Source organism: Triturus cristatus, chromosome 1_2 (assembly GCF_964204655.1).
Source record: "Triturus cristatus chromosome 1_2, aTriCri1.1, whole genome shotgun sequence".
Lineage (NCBI taxonomy): Eukaryota > Metazoa > Chordata > Amphibia > Caudata > Salamandridae > Triturus > Triturus cristatus.
Window position 1 is genome coordinate 767,305,551 of NC_140580.1, and position 18,052 is coordinate 767,323,602.

The 18,052-nt window shown below is 43.6% G+C and overlaps 1 protein-coding gene across 3 annotated transcripts in view; it reads left to right on the plus strand.

Annotated features, from left to right (window-relative positions):
* ERCC6 (ERCC excision repair 6, chromatin remodeling factor) overlaps nt 1–18,052 on the plus strand; it is a 175,945-nt gene that overhangs the window by 121,363 nt on the left and 36,530 nt on the right. For all 3 annotated transcript variants that reach the window (XM_085608761.1, XM_085608759.1, XM_085608760.1), the window contains exons 11-14: nt 2,959–3,075; nt 7,869–7,964; nt 9,840–10,058; nt 10,257–10,367. In XM_085608761.1, the coding sequence (XP_085464887.1) occupies nt 2,959–3,075; nt 7,869–7,964; nt 9,840–10,058; nt 10,257–10,367 (543 nt within the window). The remainder of the gene's footprint in view (nt 1–2,958; nt 3,076–7,868; nt 7,965–9,839; nt 10,059–10,256; nt 10,368–18,052) is intronic.

Below are 18,052 nucleotides of genomic sequence, written 5' to 3' on the forward strand. Positions count from 1 at the left end.
GGGGCCGCGCGTCTTTTTGTTGCTTGTTTTTATCCTTGCAGAAAAGTACAGTCGAAAACCAATCTTACGCTCAGTTCACATTCATCTCGTCAACGCTCTTGGTAAACTCGAGAATCTTACTATTCTTGTATGCCTGGTTCTCGACTTGCACATTGTCTCATTCTTCTACTGGCCAGCCATCTATCATAGCCTCTGTAATTTACCTCTTTCCGACCTTGGGGGTTGACGTTCCAGCTTGATTTACTGGACAGGTCACATGTCCTGGGCCGGTATAGAACTTCTGTGTTACCGACCATCCTCACGTGACTTTTTTTTAATCGAACGCATCCACCGACTCTTCCTTAGAGACGCCGAATACAGAGACGCTTCGTACCCAGCCGATTCCAGCAAAGTTTTCCTCGCCCAGTGATGTACAAACCAGACTGTGAGGTCCCGCTGCACCATCGAAGGGGGCCCCGCCCAAGATTTTTTCTGGAGGGCACGGTGCCGCATCTTGTTAGGTAAGCTTGCCAGGGTGGATATAGTACCGGTAGGGACAGTCCCCTCTTTTTATCCTGCCCTGTCTTATTTGCTTTCTGTATGGTTTTAGCTTTGGTAAGCGCGAGTTAGCAGGCGCTTTTGAACACATGCACTTAACGCTAGAATCCTGAGGTGTCCTTTCTAACTTCATCTGTAGGGGGCTACGGTGTTAGCGTAAACCGCACATGTTCCCTTTTCACTATTGCATAACACTCACCGGTGCCCCCATCTACATGTGAATGTATCTCCTTGTTTGGCCTAAATTTGTTCTAGTCAGTAGGAGCCTTTAATCAAGTTACTTATCTTACCTTTTCCCTCCCTTTTCAAAGGCCCCACTTCCTACTCCGGTCTCTAGACCCTCGCTAGTGTTACTCACTGGATCCATCCGGAACCGAATATTCTCTGGTTCTGTCTTTGAGCATCTGTCCTCCTTTTCCTTGTGTAGACATTCACGGTACTTGAGGTAGTTATCTAGAGCTCCTCTTTTGGCCCATTGAATGCATCTGGAACAACATAATATTGTACTTCTATAAAATCGAATTGATCCTTTATTGATTTCTGGGTTTGTTGCTTCTGTTTTATTAGCCTTTGCCTAACCTGAATTTTCCGCGCTTCAAGACGGGAAGCACATTCCACCCAGCGGAGACATCTTAAAGTAAGGGTTAATTAGGTAATGAGCATTAAGCGTGTTCACTTCCTCTCAACCCACCGCTCCTCATCAACATCTCCTAATCTAACTACTCACATTTTGTTCAAAATAATTAAGGCTGCAATTGAAGAAAACCAATCTCCCTTCCCTGCGCTGTCTGAAACAGTCGTGCAAGGTACTGACCTTCGTCCACGTGAGTTATCCAAGTGGATGACGTCACAACAGGTCTGAAAACCCAATTATGCGTTTTGAGAGGGACACTGGGTGCTTAACATTGGCTCTCTGTGTTACAGGATCGGGTAAAGCGAACTGGCATGATTTTGATTTCACTGCTTAGTCCTGCGAAAATGTTAGGGAGTGCACTTAACCCTCTTCGAAGGATCTGATGCCAGCCAAAGCCACATGGAATACCTTAGAGCAGCACAGACTACCGTTGCAGCAGCCATCTCACACCTGAAGGAGGCAGTGGCGGCTGCTAAGCTAAGGCGGAGCTTGGGAGCTTCCCCCCCCCCCCCCCCCCTCCTTACCACTCCACTCTCCCTACCACCCGGGACCGGTAGCAGCGACTACTGGAACAAGCGTTGGCATAGCCAATAGGTCTCGCCTTTGGGACCTTATAAGTGTTTAGTTGTCCAGCACAATATCCTTGGTGCAACAACGAGACCTATTGGCTATGCCAATGCTTGTTCTATGTAGTTCTGGAGCAATTCATGCTAGAATATTTCATCTGGAGATTTCATCTGCTGCCGGCACACAAACTGTCTAGGGAAAGACATGCAGGAAGCAGAACAGTAAGTTGGATTCCAATATGTTATTCCCCAAAATCTCATCCCCCAACTCCACTCCCTCCAGAAAACCCGATCCCTCAGTAACAATAATTCATGGCGAAAGGGAAGGAGGGGGTGTAATAAAGGGTATTAAACAATTTCTAATCTAAATGATTGCCTTTGTTGTAACCAGCCTCTGAAAGTGGGCCTCTGGTTTTTCGTGTTTTTAATCTTCAAATTGTCGGTTGACAGTAACACTGATACGACCGCTGGCCCTATCAATGCATCTCCTCAATAAGAGGTGCATTTATAGGGCCAGCGTTAGTATCGGTGTTGTTCATATACAAGTAGTCGAGATATCCCTCTGTTTATTAAGTATTATTTTGCGTCATTCATTTAGGTAGAAAGTAGTCAGATTTTCACGTAACCAAATGTTTAAAACAACATTTAAATGGCCTTATGAGTCATTTCATGTCCTCCTCCAATCTTCTTTGAGGCGTTGCCAAGGCTTATTGTTGAAAATATGGTTTCAGACATCACTGTGATTACTAGGCTATGTGTGGGGCATGGTATCTCAACTACTAACTAGGAACAGTGCAAACACGCTGACTTATAGGGATTTGAAGGAGGCAGGAGACACCCCACTCCACCCTCATTGGGCACCATACAGTAAGTCCTTTAGTTTACTTATGGGACTAAGTACCACAACTCTGGATGAACATGTAAGGAAGCAAGAGAGGAGCCATCCTTTGAATGTATTTTGCCTATTTGCTGTGGGCCAATGAGAAGAGAGGATTCTTTATTTTTTATACATACAGAAGTTCACTTTCATTGTGTATTTTCGGTGAATACATCTCTGTAGCTGATCTCCAGGAGGAGCCATCCTTTGAATGTATTTTGCCTATTTGCTGTGGGCCAATGAGAAGAGAGGATTCTTTATTTTTTATACATACAGAAGTTCACTTTCATTGTGTATTTTCGGTGAATACATCTCTGTAGCTGATCTCCAGGTTTTCTTTTCAGGTAAAGACTGCCTATAAGTGCGCATGTGTTCTGAGAGACACCATCAACCCGTATCTGTTGCGGAGGATGAAGGCTGATGTGAAGATGAGTCTCTCACTTCCAGATAAAAGTGAGCAGGTAATAAATCACACCAGATTCATTTAAATTGCTCCCGGTGCATCTGGAGGCATGGCTAGGAAATTGGTCACATTTTGCCCCAAGATGTTTTTTTTATATTCATGTTCTTTAACTATTTCTGCCATCTAGTGCTAGTATCCAGAATAGGTTGAAAAGTTCTTAGAAATATAATTGGGAGTATCTCCTTGGAAGACCGGTCCGTCATCAACTCATGCTTCACCTTGACCAGAATCCCAAAGTTGTCTGTGATTACTTATTTCTGCAGAACTGTTAACTGTTCGGTTTTTAAAGCATCGGTCTATCGTAGAGTCCTTGGTTTTTCAAATTATTCCTCAGCATCAGACAGTAACCTGTGATTGCCCCTAATATCTATTGTATTGAACACACATGACACAACGTAACACTGGCAATTGTGTTTCTTTGTGAAGGACATTCTTCTTCACCCTTGGTATTTTTTTTATATGGTAACATGCTCTTTTCAGTCAACGTCAAATGGCACTTTGTGTTATTGTTCAAAACATGGTAATCTATGAATGATAGGAACAATGATAGGGAATGCTTACCTCCTAGCTGTGTGTGGTAGCTGTGAACAGATATGCAAAAATGGAAAGACAGGCACGTTGAAAGTAACTGCACGAGAACCATGGCACTGTAGTGATGTATGATATATGTTCTGTCCCCCAAATATGGGAAAATATCACTCTCTAACCCTCACCTGTTGAGTGCCTGCCCCCTTCCTTCTTATATTATGTCTAGGTGATTGTACCCTTCTATGGCGTGTGTTTCAAACGATAGATGCTTTTCAAGGTGTTATTCCAGTGTTGAAGCAATGCCGCAAAGTCTTCTATTGATTCACATTTCTTTATACCTGATTTTGTGGATTTGTAAAATTCTCCTTAAAAAGTTGTATTCAGTACTCCGGTGCTGTGCAGGGATTCTGAGTTCTGAACCCATCTAACATGAACTGCACGCCTCAGTTATTCAGTTACACCCAGGAGATCTAAAGCTCTCCAACCTCACTCAAACATCACATCAAGAAGCAACGGGTACTAAGTCTGAAACATTGAATGTAATAGGAGTCATTCGGGTTTCAGATCCCAAGCAGTCCATCTTTTATATGTGTGCTTCTGCCACATTCAAGCAGGAGACATCCGTTACATCGCGGTCTTCACACCGCAATATCTTTACAACGCAGGCATTACAACGACCTGCGCTGGGTGGCGCTATACACTAAGGAATAGTATGATTTACTATTTCAGCACCTCCCCTACTGTTACTTAGGCTGGAGTTGGAATAGTAAATCATACTATTCCTAAGTCCAGCGCCCTCCAGCGCAAGTCGTTGTAACGACCTGCGTTGTAATGCCTGCGTTGTAAAGGTATCGCGGTGTGAAGACCGCAATGTAACGTTATATATTCCATTCAAGCAGCATCCCAAGACATTTCCATGGCTTCATCAGCATGTGACCTCTCCATGGGATTCTTCTAAATGACATTACTTTCCAAAACACCACTCTTGGCAAGTAAAGTGAAATTCATAATTCTGTCTAGAGTGGTGTAGTAAGGGGGTTCACCCTAGTGTCTGGCATTAGAGTAGCTCCTAATCATGTTCATCCTTCCAAATCAAGATGAGCAATATAGTGGTAGTGATTTTTTTATATTTCGGTTTCCATAGTGCCTGTATATTAATATCTGAGCACTTGAAGTCAGGAAAGTCACATTTTCTGAGCTTTTTCAATAAGATGAAAAGAAGTTCAGGGTGCAGTAGTGAGCCCCGATCTTCTGTCTCCTCAAATAAGTGACCCTGGGACCATAGAAGCACTGTTTCCCATTAAAGCATACATTACCATTAAGCAGCAGAACAGATAGCAGTGAGTTTACCAACATGTGGGTGATTTATTTTGTGAGGTGCTATTCATGCCACTGGTAGCAACCAGAGAGCCAGACAAAAATAGAGGAAGGCGAGCAGAAATCATCAGCTCCTCTAAGTAGCATTCCAGGACCTGAAGGAAAAGTGGGACCTATATACAGAAAAGATATGTATGTAGTTAGGATAGTTTTAGAGTGATCTGGAAAGTGTGTCCATCTAGTGTGACCTAGACCTTCAAAGATGCCTTAGAATCTTGTCAATGTTGAATCCTGTGGCAAGACGCTTTGAGAGGAACGTCCAGGAAAGCCCTAAGTAATATGATAGTTTAAAGGTCTCTTCGGAACACGAGGTTGCCTAATTGTAGGGGGCAGACTGTACAAGAGACCCACAAAAACTCTGTCTCCCTTCCTGTTAAAAGATACAGGATGTATCCTTTTTGTTTTATTTTGAGCTTGGGTGGTGTGGTAATCTGTACGTATTGAAAAACCTAAATAGTTATTACTGTTTCATACCACAAAACCAGAATGCTCTGCGTGTAATAAACAGCATTTTAAAAGTCATCCTTAAGTGTGATGTGACCTGTCTTTTTTAGACCTAGCGATATCTTGCTGCATAATTTTGCAACAAACAAGTTTTTGCAGCAATACAGGCATGATAAAACCTGTAAGCCAACGAGGTCCACTTTGTGATAGAAGCTCAGCATTGGTGTGATTTTATTAACCATATGATGGTGGTGTTGTAGCTTTGTATCTCTTTAGTTACTTGATTGAACAATAGTACTCCATCAAAGAAGAATCTTTGTGTTTTTTACCTCCGGCACACAGATAAACAGTCTTCCATTGAAGGCAGCCGTTTGGACAGGCACTGCCTTGAGTTGAATCTGTCTAAGAGGTGTAGTTCAGTTTTTAAAGCATTGAGTTTGAGGTTGTTGTCCTCCATCTATTCTTGCACAAGAGTAAAGCACAAGGTGATGTCTGTATTCTACATTGTTGCCTCTTTAATTTCTGCGACGCAACATGATCTGTGTGTTGTCAATGTAGGTTTGAAAAAGGACTTGAATTTGTCAATCACATCAGCTAACAGTTTTGTGTGAATGGCCCAGGGGGTTAGCAAGGTTCTTGAGGTACCTTGCATGAAATACATTGTGTTGATGAACTTCACCAATCAGAATTTCAAGGCAAACCCATTTATTCCCATGATATGTTTAAGGCTATGAACTAGGATGTCTGTGTCCACTGTATCATATGCATCCGAGAGATCAAGAAGGATTAGCCATCACGCCAAATGGATAATTCTTTACTGCACATGTTTGTTGTTTTGTTACTACCTTCTTCGGAATTTTTCACCCTGACAAACTTGGAGATTGGATTATAATTCTGCTAGTTGCTGGTATTTGGCATTTTTAAGGGTGTGGTGATTATAGCTTTTTCTGGTAGTCTGGAACATTTCCACGAGCTACTTAAACAGTTGTGAGCCCTGTGAGAATTGGGGTTACGGCTGTGATTTGTTGGGCCACTGGCTAGGCATGGCTCTGAAATGGCCGAAGAACCTTTGATATTTCTAACGACATAACGTCGTCCTGTTGATCGGTGAGAATGGGGAAAAGAATGTTGTAGCAACTGGTTGTTCTGGTGTTGTATCTCTCTAACTTAAGTGCTGGTTGGGTGGCAACTTTTAACTTGCTCACTTCCACTTTATTGCAGAGCTCAAGTAAATTGCCTGACAGCGTTTGAGATGGGATGATTGCATTTGTGATCTGTTGGAGGAGCATGATAATACCCTTGTAGATCTTGAAATTGACAGATGTTTTGATGCTACCTTCAGAGAACCACTTGTTATATAAGCTTTCTTGTGTTGGTGCACTGCTTTCTGGTAGCCCTTTGCATTGGTCTTGCACAGTAGCTTTCCCGTTCAAAGCCCAATTTCTGCCATTGCTGCTCTAGCAGTTTTCAATCTCTTTATAGGATTGCCAGCTGTCTATTGTACAACTTATTTGCAGCTTTGACAAGCGATTGGAGTATTCTTTTTGGCAAGCTTGGCAAGTATGTAAAGAGTTCTAGTGTGTTTGTCACGGAAATAGCTCAGGAGGGGATTTGGATGCGGTGTATTTTCAGGAGTAAAGAATGTGTTTCAATATTCTGGAGAATATTTCTCAGGAAGGTTTTTAGAGATCTATTCCACCTTGCTTTAGTGATCGGGTGATAAGGTAGTGAGAGTTTTTAGGATTTCTTTTCCAGGTGTATAATCTGCCTAGTGATAAAGGAATGGTGTGACCATTATTGTGGGGTTATGCCTGTGCCTCGGGTACCAGGCCAGTATAGAAATGTAGGCCAGTCTCTTTATTAGGACTCTGAATGAGCTGATTTTATTTGACATCTTGAGCACTGGATGATGTTTTAGATTTCCTTTTGGAAGCTGGTGTCTTGGCCTGGCAGCCGATAAACAAATCAGATAAATGCGTATGGCTTTCCCCATGGATTTCATGTTTAAAGATTCGAAAGCCATTTATTCTTGTATGCTGATCTGAGAGCAGGTGAATCTATTAGTCTGTGACCGTTATTCTTGGGCCTGCTCTTCTTACTATATTCTTAACTGGGATCCTGAAATCCTCCTGGAGCAGAACATCTAAAATGGCACTATAATTGTCCATGAACCAAGTTTCAGTACGATCAAGAAGCTCCAGGTTATGATCCTTAGTAAAGTTACAAATATTGGGTGGATTTTTCACTGCAGATTGATCACGTTAGTCACAACCTAGATTGATTACTCTTATAGATAATGTTTTTGTTGTTAACTATGGCTTGCAGTTTGTCCTGCTCGAGAGGATAATTGAACTTGCAAGAAAGTGACGTTGAAGTCCTAAGAGTAATATTAAATGAGCTGGCAGATTTTTATGTAAAGTTGATTTTTCCTTCTCCTCACAGGTGCTTTTCTGCCGCCTAACAGAAGAGCAGCGTGAAGTGTACCAAACATTTATTGATTCCAAAGAAGTTTACAGGATCCTCAATGGAGACATGATGGTGAGTACTGGTCAGGGGTCTGGTGTGGGATGCGAATACGAGTGCTAGGACTGTCAATGGGAGTGGAGGAGAGATGTGAAGAAACATAGGGAAGAGATGAGAAGAGGAATATGGAAATGTCTGTAGATAGGAGGTGGGATAGACTGTAAAGACACCTGGCCTGAAGATGTGCACATATAAACTGCCCAAACATTCCCAGAGGTTGTCATTGCCGAGCATCTAAACACAAATCATGTGCTTCTGGCATAATCCTCGCTTTACAAGGATTGTAGTTTTCTGGGAGTGGGACTAGAAAGAAATCATTTACTGGCTGTGAGCTTCATCATGCCATGGAAATTCAAGATCTTGATTAGGTTTTACATATTTTGGGGCACTCTTGCTTTGTTAGATCCGAAAGAGCAACTGCTCAAATGCTGTGTTCACCAAACCTGCACCCGGGATGAACACAGAGTCCTCTCCTGTTTCCCTGGAAGGACCAGAGGAAAGAGCTATTTTCACACCCCCCGGTTGATATTAGTTAAAAAAAAAAAAAAACCTCCACGAATTAAATATTGCTTCTTTCAATCCTCCTACCTTTCTTGCCTTTGACAGTGGAAGCTGTGCCCTGATTTAATACCTGTCAAAAACGTATGCTTCTATGCGTCTCTGCTTTCTCTGCAGAGCTCCTCAGTCTCCATAGCCATTCAATTAAGTAGTCCGTTTTAGAGAGAAGTGGGCAATCGGGGAGAGCCGGTCAGACACGAAAGTGAAAAGAGGATGGGGTGTGGGTGAAGGATAATAAATGTAGCATGCCAGTTAACCTGGTAGAGAGAGAGATATAGAAAAAATGAGCTAATGAATGAGAATCGTAAAGGTAGGAATGCGAGAATAAAATAAAAGTATTTGGGTGAACAGGATAGAGATTGAGGTAAAGGAAGAAGGCAGGTAAGCGATTTAACGGTAGAAACAAAATGGAATCTGGGAAATGTAGAAGTGGAAGGCAGACAAAGGTACAGATGGAGCTGAGGAGATAAGATGTAGAAATGACCTTAATAACCTGTCTCAAATGGTACTGGTACATTTCAGATTTGCATGGTAGTTATGCAGAGGTGCAATTGCTACTTTTGCCCTGGCTGCCCAACCACCTTCCACCCCACAGCTCCACAGATTTCTCTTGTGATTGTTCCCCCTGCTTCATTGAATGTTTGTGTTTTAAGGTCTTCTTCCATACCCCCTACATTGAAAACTGAGGCTGGCCCGTGCCTCTGGTTGGGAGGGAGTCATGAAGCTGCCAGTCATAGCGTGGGTTTCGATTTGGTTGAGGTTTCAATGTCTCTGTTAAATCTCTTGAGATTGAGTGTGAAGCTTGTTGGGAAGAAAATATCAGCTAGGCGAGCATCTGGAGTGGGAGGAGAATTCACTTAAAATGCAAACCTTTCACCACCTCTGGAAGTATCAAAAACTATGTTAGGGGACAGTGTGAATCAAATCTTGCACCTCCAGGTATTGTGATTCTATTTCCTCAAACGGCTGGAAAACCACCTAATGGGCTGGGCCCTGTGTAATTTTGGGCCAAGACGTTAGAACACTTATCTTTGAATATTTTTCTTTTCACTGTAGATTGAAAGGTTCAGTAGAAATGACATAGCAGAGTCATAGTAGTATGGCAGCACATGTTTAAATATTCTTGCCCATACTGTGCTATAAATAGGTAGAAAAAATATAGGTCTAATAAACAATAGGCGTAGTAAATATCTTAATGTCTGCTTTCATCCTCTTTACATCTCCCCCATGCCCTTCTTTTTCTTGTACCTAGACTTCCTTCCCCTTACATATGCTCTCCTGCCTCTGGCTTTTCGTCTCTTCTTCCACTCATGTTTTTTTATATTATTCTAGGTTTTTCCTGGGCTCATCGCCTTGAGAAAGATTTGCAACCACCCTGACCTCTACTCTGGTGGACCCAAGATCCTCAAAGGAGTACCTGATGAGGACTTAGAAGAAGCAGATCATTTTGGGTACTGGAAGCGTTCTGGAAAGTTGATCGTAGTAGAGTCCTTGTTAAAAATTTGGCATAAGCAGGATCACCGGGTTCTGCTGTTTTCTCAATCCAGACAGGTATGAGCTCAGTTCAGATACCTCCAGCACATGCTGAACACCTCAGACATAGACCGAGCTAATCATTGGCACACCTCTACCCCACATGCTTCTATCACATCATTCAGTACCAGGATCATTGCTTCACTCACATAAATTTAATTTCTCAGCAGAGTGGAGGACCCTTCATGTTTATAATATTCTGTTTTTCCTCTACAGATGTTGCAGATTCTCGAATTTTTTCTTAGTGATCGCAATTACACTTATATCAAAATGGATGGTACTACAGCAATATCGTCCAGACAGCCTCTAATTGCTAGATTCAACCAGGTTAGTAACAACATTGTCTATGCTACCTTTTATAAAATGATTAATTTGCAGCTTCACAATCACAAAATATTTGTATTTGCATTATTTAGTGGAAGGTTTGTCGAACCTTTAATCTACTGTATTAATTTTAAATCTATCAAATTCTCTCGTGGTCTCTGTTTTTTGGATTAGAGCCCCATTGAAGTTCAGATACTCACATAATGTCTTTTTCTCTCCATTAGGAATTTTAATATTTTACTCTCAACTGAATAACAGCATATATTCTGGTATTATTTATTTTGCAATAAGTGTAGGTAACCAATGTAACAGTGTTTTGGCAGTTAAAAAAGGAGGAATGGATCATGCTCCTTCTCCTAGCAGTTTCTGGAGAGTGTCATGCTAACAGTTGAGCAGAACCAGAGTATCACCAATGAAAAACGTATGCCCTTATTTAGAGTTTGACGGAAACTGAAAGTGCTCAGATTTCCGGAGGAAACTCTGATAACAAAGTAGAACCAATTAAGCCCTCATACCACTGTGATAACAGTAAGTACTGTTAAAAAACACAACTGGCAACGCTCTTAAGCTAAAGGGAAACAAACTCACCAAATAGCCACATAATAAGTGTATTTAAAACAGTGCTGGCACATGCTGCACCATTTGAATAAACAAATTCAATAAATTCCAAAAGCAAAATATTACTAAAAACTCCTCCCCAAATATAACGTCCACGAGTTCTATAGTTTAGAACCGTCTCACATCGCATAAGACCCCATTAAAATTAAATTTCATATGTCTGTAACTCAAAAACACCACACAAGACTCTCACCCTTATGCATCAAGCCAAAATCCAGTCGGTAAAATACCGATTCGGTAATAGCTCCCGGTATTGTGTTAAAAATACCCAATCCCAATGCATCAACCCAAAACCCGAGCAAATAACGAATCGCTAAATAAATAACCTCGAACATACCGAATCGCTAATACCCAAAATGCTAATTTACCGAATCGCTAAATACCGAATTCGCAATTACCGAAATCACTATTAGCTCCCGGAAATTGCCAATAGCAAATAACGAATCGCACCCCAATGCAAGAAAACTCGCTAATACCGAAAATCCCAAAAATCGCTATTTTGCCAGAGCTAAATAAGGGGAATCAAAACCTGGAGGTAAAGTCACAAAAAAAAAAAAAAATAAAACAAAAAAAATTCCTACATGTGCAAATGATTGAGGCAATCACTAAACCCTTAAATTTGGCCCAGGAGACCCTGTTGGCTCCCCCAAAATGGCTGCCCTCTACGTGCTTGCAAGGAGGATGCGGATCAATGCAGCAGGACAGCGCAGGAGAAGGGTACAGGAGAGAGTGTTCAGACTGCGCATAACCCTGCTCGGCCAGAATGAGGACGAGGTGTACCAGAAATATCGCCTCAATCGCGCTATGATCACGCGCCTGATTGCAGACCTGGAACCATTACTGCAGCACCAGACCCACCGGACAAATGCAATCCCTGCGCACGTTCAGGTACTATGCAGCCTGCACCTACTGGCCTCAGGGAGTTTCCAGGGGGTAATTGCGGTTGCCGGAGGTGTTTCGCAAAGCGCACTGTCACGCTTCTTCCAAAAATTCCTAGATGCCATGCTGACAATGCTCCACAGACACATCAGCTTCCCCACAACCCCACAGCAGTTGGACCGCACCAAACAGGCATTCTACCAGGTGGCACAATTTCCACATGTGATTGGATGCATCGACTGCACGCATATCCCCATATGCCCTCCGTCAGCAAATGAGTACCTTTTCAGGAACCGCAAGTCATACCACTCGATCAACGTGCAGGTTGTGTGCGATGCCAACAACATCATAACGGACCTAGTGGCACAATTCCCAGGGAGCACACACGACTCATACATCTTCCGCAACAGTGGAATGCACAGGCGACTACTCAATGGCGAATTTGGAGAGGGACTCCTGTTAGGTAAGTAGAACTACGCTTCCCCACACCAACACCACACATGTATGTACATCACCAATGCTAAGTCTATGCTTCTATCTTCTAGGTGATAGTGCTTACGCCCTGCGGGAATACATACTAACCCCATACCTAAATCCAGCAACCCCGCAGGAACATCGCTACAACGCTGCACACATCAGCACGAGGAATGTGATAGAGCGGACTTTTGGGATTCTCAAGAGCCGCTTCCGTATCCTCCACAAGACTGGCGGCGCAATGCTATACCAACCAGACACATGCTGTCGAATAATTGCTGTATGTGCAATGCTGCACAACATTGCCACCAGAAGGGGGATACCCATGGAGATGGACAGGGATGACGACCCCCAGGCTGACCAACCACCCGCCCAACGACGACCGGCACACATCCCAAACACAGCAGAGGGCCATAGGAGGCGGACAGACATAACGCAAAATCATTTTTGACCCTGGGTAAAATGAGACATTACAAGTTGGTGTTGGGTGCAACTGTTTAATGCACAGTAGCACTGAGGATTGTGCAACAGAACTAGCATTGTGAATCATGCTCCGATTGCATAAATGTAAATAAAAGGTTCCTTAAAGTCAGGCCTGTGCAAACAGGATAATTGGATGGCCATGGTTGCTCCACCATGGACCTGCAGCATGTCCAATTTTCTAGTGCCGCTTGCCACGTACACCAAGCCTCCGCTCAGGTGCATCCATACCCTCACCACGGCCTGTCCCCGTGGAGGCACGCGAACTTCGGCGCCTGGTGCTGGCCTCTGCCAGTGACACGCTGCTGACACTGGAGGCAGCCTCACTGGTGTCATCCCCTCCCAATGCTGCAGCACTGCATGTGCTGCTCTGAAGTTGTTCCACAGCAGTGGTGATGTGTCTCAGTGACTTGGCAACATCACCGCAGAAGTGCCCAAGGTCCACCTGCAGGGAGACTGTGCGGCGTGCCAACACAGCGGTGCAGTTGCTGTGCCGTTGTATGGCCTTGGTAGCGGCGGCAGAACGCAACATTAGCTGCCGGTTACTCCTCCTCTGGGACTCATGGCCCTCCCTGATGGCACGGGTGAGCTCACGTACCTCCTCCCTGAGCTGAGCATTGCCATCAGCAACCGCAGTGGTCTGGTCCCTGACCGCCGTGCCCATGTCCCTGACCGCGGAGCCCATGTCGGTGACTGCTGCAGTCATGGCGCGCATCTCCCTCGCTAGGCGCACGATGTTGCAGCTGATGCTAGCCACATGTCTTCCCTGCAGGTTCTGTGTGCGCAGCATCCTCTCCTCAATTGCAGAGGTTGTTGGGACATCCTGGTCAGCTGAGGAGACGGAACTGCGACGGGCCCTGTGACGCCGTGCGTGTCTTGAGCCTCCATGTGGTGCAGCAGGTGGTGTGGATGTGCGCTGCGTGGGTGCCAATTGAGGGGGGGGGGTTGCCATCTCCTGCAAGGGCGCAACTTGGTGCCTGTGCCTCTGCGGTATTGTGGCTGCACTGGCTGCAGGCTGGCTTGCTGGTGCCGTTGCTTGTGGCGCAGGTGGTGGTGCCTTGGCTTGTGGCGCAGGTGCCTTGGCTTGTGGCACTGGTGCTGGTGCCGATGATTGTGGCGCTGGTGGAGGTGGTGCTGGTGGGGTGGCAGGTGTTGGCGGTGCGTGCGCATCCTGCACAGTCTCCTGGTCTGACTCCACGGGTGTGTCAGAGATGATCAGCTGGTCGCTGTCGTCAGAGTCCCCAGGTGATGCATCTGTGTGTGAAACAGTGCATGATTAGTGGGATGATTACACCTACATAGTGTTGTACCCATCAATGTCCCTCTGTGGTCCAACAAATGAACAGTCTACAGCCATGTACAACATATGTGTTGTGTGAGGATTTACGCCTGTGCCTGCACTCTGGGCTGACTAGACTACAACTCCCAAGATGCAGTAGTGTCATGTGTGGAACTGTCTGTGCCAGAGCTGCAGACACAGTGAGATTGGGCTGGGGGCATGGGTATGGATTTACGCTATGCTGGGTGTTGCACAGGCATGCATCTTACCTTGGGCACTTGTGGCTGCGCCGGACGTGTCCATCTGGATCACCCCCACGACGGCTTCCCGCTCTATCGTCCCTTCCACAAGGTCCTCCAGGGCTGTGTTGGATGGTGCAGTGCTTGTTCCGCCTCCAGTCCTTCTTGCCTCCCGGAGCCTCTCAGCAATCCTCTCTTTTGCGCGCTTCCGGAGGTCATACCACCGTTTTTTGAGATCGTCGATGCTGCGGCTAGTGACGCCAACCGCATTGATCCTCTCACGGATGCGCTGCCAGATTCGCCGCTTCTCGGTCTCAGGCACCTTGAGGGACAGCTTGCCAAAGAGGCGGTCGTGTTTGCTGGACACTCCCTCGATGAGGTACTCCAGCTCCCTGTCTGAAAACTTCTTCTTGCGCTTGCGTGCAGATTCAGCGCTGGATGGCACTTCCTGCGACATGATGGATGTGTGCTGTGACTGGCAGAATCTGTGTGGCCTCACTCTGCACAGCCTGTCCTTCTTTCCAGCTCCTGTCTGCTCCTCTGTCGAGGCTATGTGGGTGGGGCAGCAGTATTTCCTGGTTGGTGATGTCATCAGCCTGTTCCCGGAGCGACGCGGCAATTTGCGATTTCGCTATTACCGATTCGGTAATTGCTAATTCGGTATTACCGAACTCGCTATTAGCCAAATCGGTATTACCGAACTCGCTATTTGCTAGTGGGGCCGTTTGCGTGCCCCGCTATTAAGGAATCGGTAAATTTAGCGATTTTTAAGGAATCGGTAAATTTTACCGAATCTGTTGATGCATGCCAATTACCGATTCCTTAATGGCGATTCCTTATTTTTCGCTATTAAGGAATCGGTATTAGTTTGGTTGATGCATATGCCCCAAAGTTATTAAAGATAGTACTTAGCTGCGAGGAGCAGTAATAAAAATAAGCAAAGACTGTGGTGGTTATGGGTTTATATGGGCATTGGTGATCTATTTTGGAATTTTTGTTCCTGGTTATTGATTTTCTTTAAAAATACTGCTTGGAGTGGCAATAAAGAGACTTATGCACAATGGTAGTCCATAGTCTTGACATAGAATTCACTTGACGAATTTCCTACACAATTCTATTCCTATTGTAGAGGAAAATTCAGCCATTGGATTCTTTGCCATATTTACTGTTTGCTTGAGAAATTGGAGGATGTTCTATTCCCTCCAGACTTATGGAGTGATGGGTGCATGATTTATTTTTATTCCAAAGCAGAACGCATACATTTCCAAAGCTTTGAATTTACATTTCCACAATAACTTTCCAAACGCTGTCTGCTTTCGATGATTCTATGCTCTTTTACATTGATTCCTATCATTCCCTAAGTACTACTGAAGTTCAAGATTTCTAAAGCAAACCAGCATATTTTATGTAATTTATGAACTGCTCATATACCTGCTGGGTCTCTTTCAGATTTTATAATTGAAGTTTCTTTGTTTCACAGTGGGCCAAGCATATCTTCTGTGGACATATTTTATATCCTTCTTAGTTTCCTCCTATGAAACTGCCCAGAATGCTAGAATCCCACCCGTAGGTACAGAGATGGATCCTTCACCACAATATGGCATACATGAATTTGGTGTCTAGGCACATGAATGGTTCCACTGCTTGTAGGGAGAGGCCCCATCACTGGTCATACTATGTTTTCAAGTGGAAGAAGTTATGTTTCTGCTGCATACCAATCCACGCGTGTTATGTGGAGAGTTTGACTTCCCATCTTTTACATCTAGGTCAGATTTGCAATTTTTTTTACTGGGAGGTTTCATTCTAGGAGCTGCAGAAACTTTCCAAAATCTGTACCTTTTAGATCTGCTTACTCAGACTTTATGGTGTGCCTTTAGCACAGACGTGAGGCTAAACCATTAATTATATTGGACAAAACACGGTTATGTTAAATAATATTTGTAAACGTCTTGCATTATGTCCCGGGTCACCCTGGAGCTTGCTATAACTATAAAAGTTCTCACCATTAACGCAGTTGGTTAATGCAGTCTGAATGTCGACATCAAGGCTCGTTCTGCAATCCCTTCTTCCTGATTTCTGATTGCCTTAACAAATCATTCCTAAAAAAATCTATTCACTGTGCATCGTTCCTCAATACTTTTTCATCAATGACAGTATTGGTATTCTACTAAAAGCATGTCGTCCTACAGACTAGGTGAGGGAGGAAATATTACCTACCAATTACAGTTGTTCTCCAGTGTGTGTCTGTTTATATTTTTATATGCAAGTGAGCCTTTTCTCCTTAGTGGTCTGTGTGTAGTGTGTTGTGTCTGCTGAATTATGCCATTAGGGGGGAATTAAAATGGCTCCTAAGCACAAAACATTAAAGTAACTTCTCAACTTCATTATAACTTAAATCATACCTACGAAAGTTTATCCAATATATTTGATAAATTGCAGACTTGAGGGGTTAAATCCGAGTCCTCCCTGTGACATAGTGGGATTGTTCAAATTGTGTGAATTGTAAAAATAAAATTTCTTTATTCAGGGGTAGTCATTAATGTTAATTGACTTGTAGTTTTATGGAACACTGTTTCAACAGAGAAATCACTCAAGACAGAAATAGTAACAATATCTATGCAAAGCCAACATTTTCTTTTCATTATCTTTCAAGAAATTGACATTGCAATATCAAATAAAAATACACAAAGTTACATGGATGCTGCAGCACTTTTAATTTTCTTCTTTAAAAAAAAAAAGAAAAGGGTTTTACTAGGCATACTCTTGTGTATAGGGCTAAATCTTCACTTACGTTCGAACACAGCAAAGATTCACAACAGTGACAGTACTAATGTAGTTCTTTTTCTGCTCAGCAATGAAGACTTGCTTTTGTTTTGTAAGCTTTACTTTTGTGGTAAAATCATTCAGTTTAATGGTTAAATACAACCTTTTTTGTGTCAACACCAGCCTTCATTGTGGAGGCACTTTTTTCTAGAACTATGGTTTCTCTTCTGCCTTTCCCTCATGACATATTTGGACTTAAATTTATTTTCTCTGCCTGCAGAGAATGCTTTTTGTCAAATCTTTTCTCTTGTGATAAAAACTTACTATAGTTGTGTTTCTTTTGTGATTATTTCTCCGGAAAAAGGTGTGTTTTTTCTGTAGAAAATCCTGAGTAGAATTCAGTGCTTTCCAATTTCCTGACTATTATTTCAGCCTTTCATGGAACTTCATTAGTCGGGAAGAAGGGATAGTGCAGCAAATGGACCGGAAGGTATTCCCCAGCCTCAGTCTTTGCTATCCAACCCTTGACATTCCTCTGTGGTCCCCAATGGTTTTTGTTGCATGTTTCATTGCAGTTGCATTTATGAGTCAAGGTTACCGCAGTGTTTGAGCTTACCAGCGAAGGTCCTTCGATGTTTACTTCTTGAAGTGAAAGATGCTTTAGCTTTAGGGCCATTTTGATATTTATACTTTTCTGGATGCTGAAACCAACGCAGTGCTGTTTTTTGCTTCACCGCAACAGGATACCCCCATATTTGCCACTGTCCTTTCACCGAGATTCTGTCCTTAGGGGAGCCAAAAGGCAAAAGTGAATCCCACCTTTATGAGGTTGCTTAGCTGGTGCTGACACCACTACATATGGCCTTCACCAGCCCTCATAAACCATATTGTTATCTGCAATGGAAGGGTCTGCATTCGAGATGAAGACTGTCTAGTCTCTGATCAAAGCAGTGTTT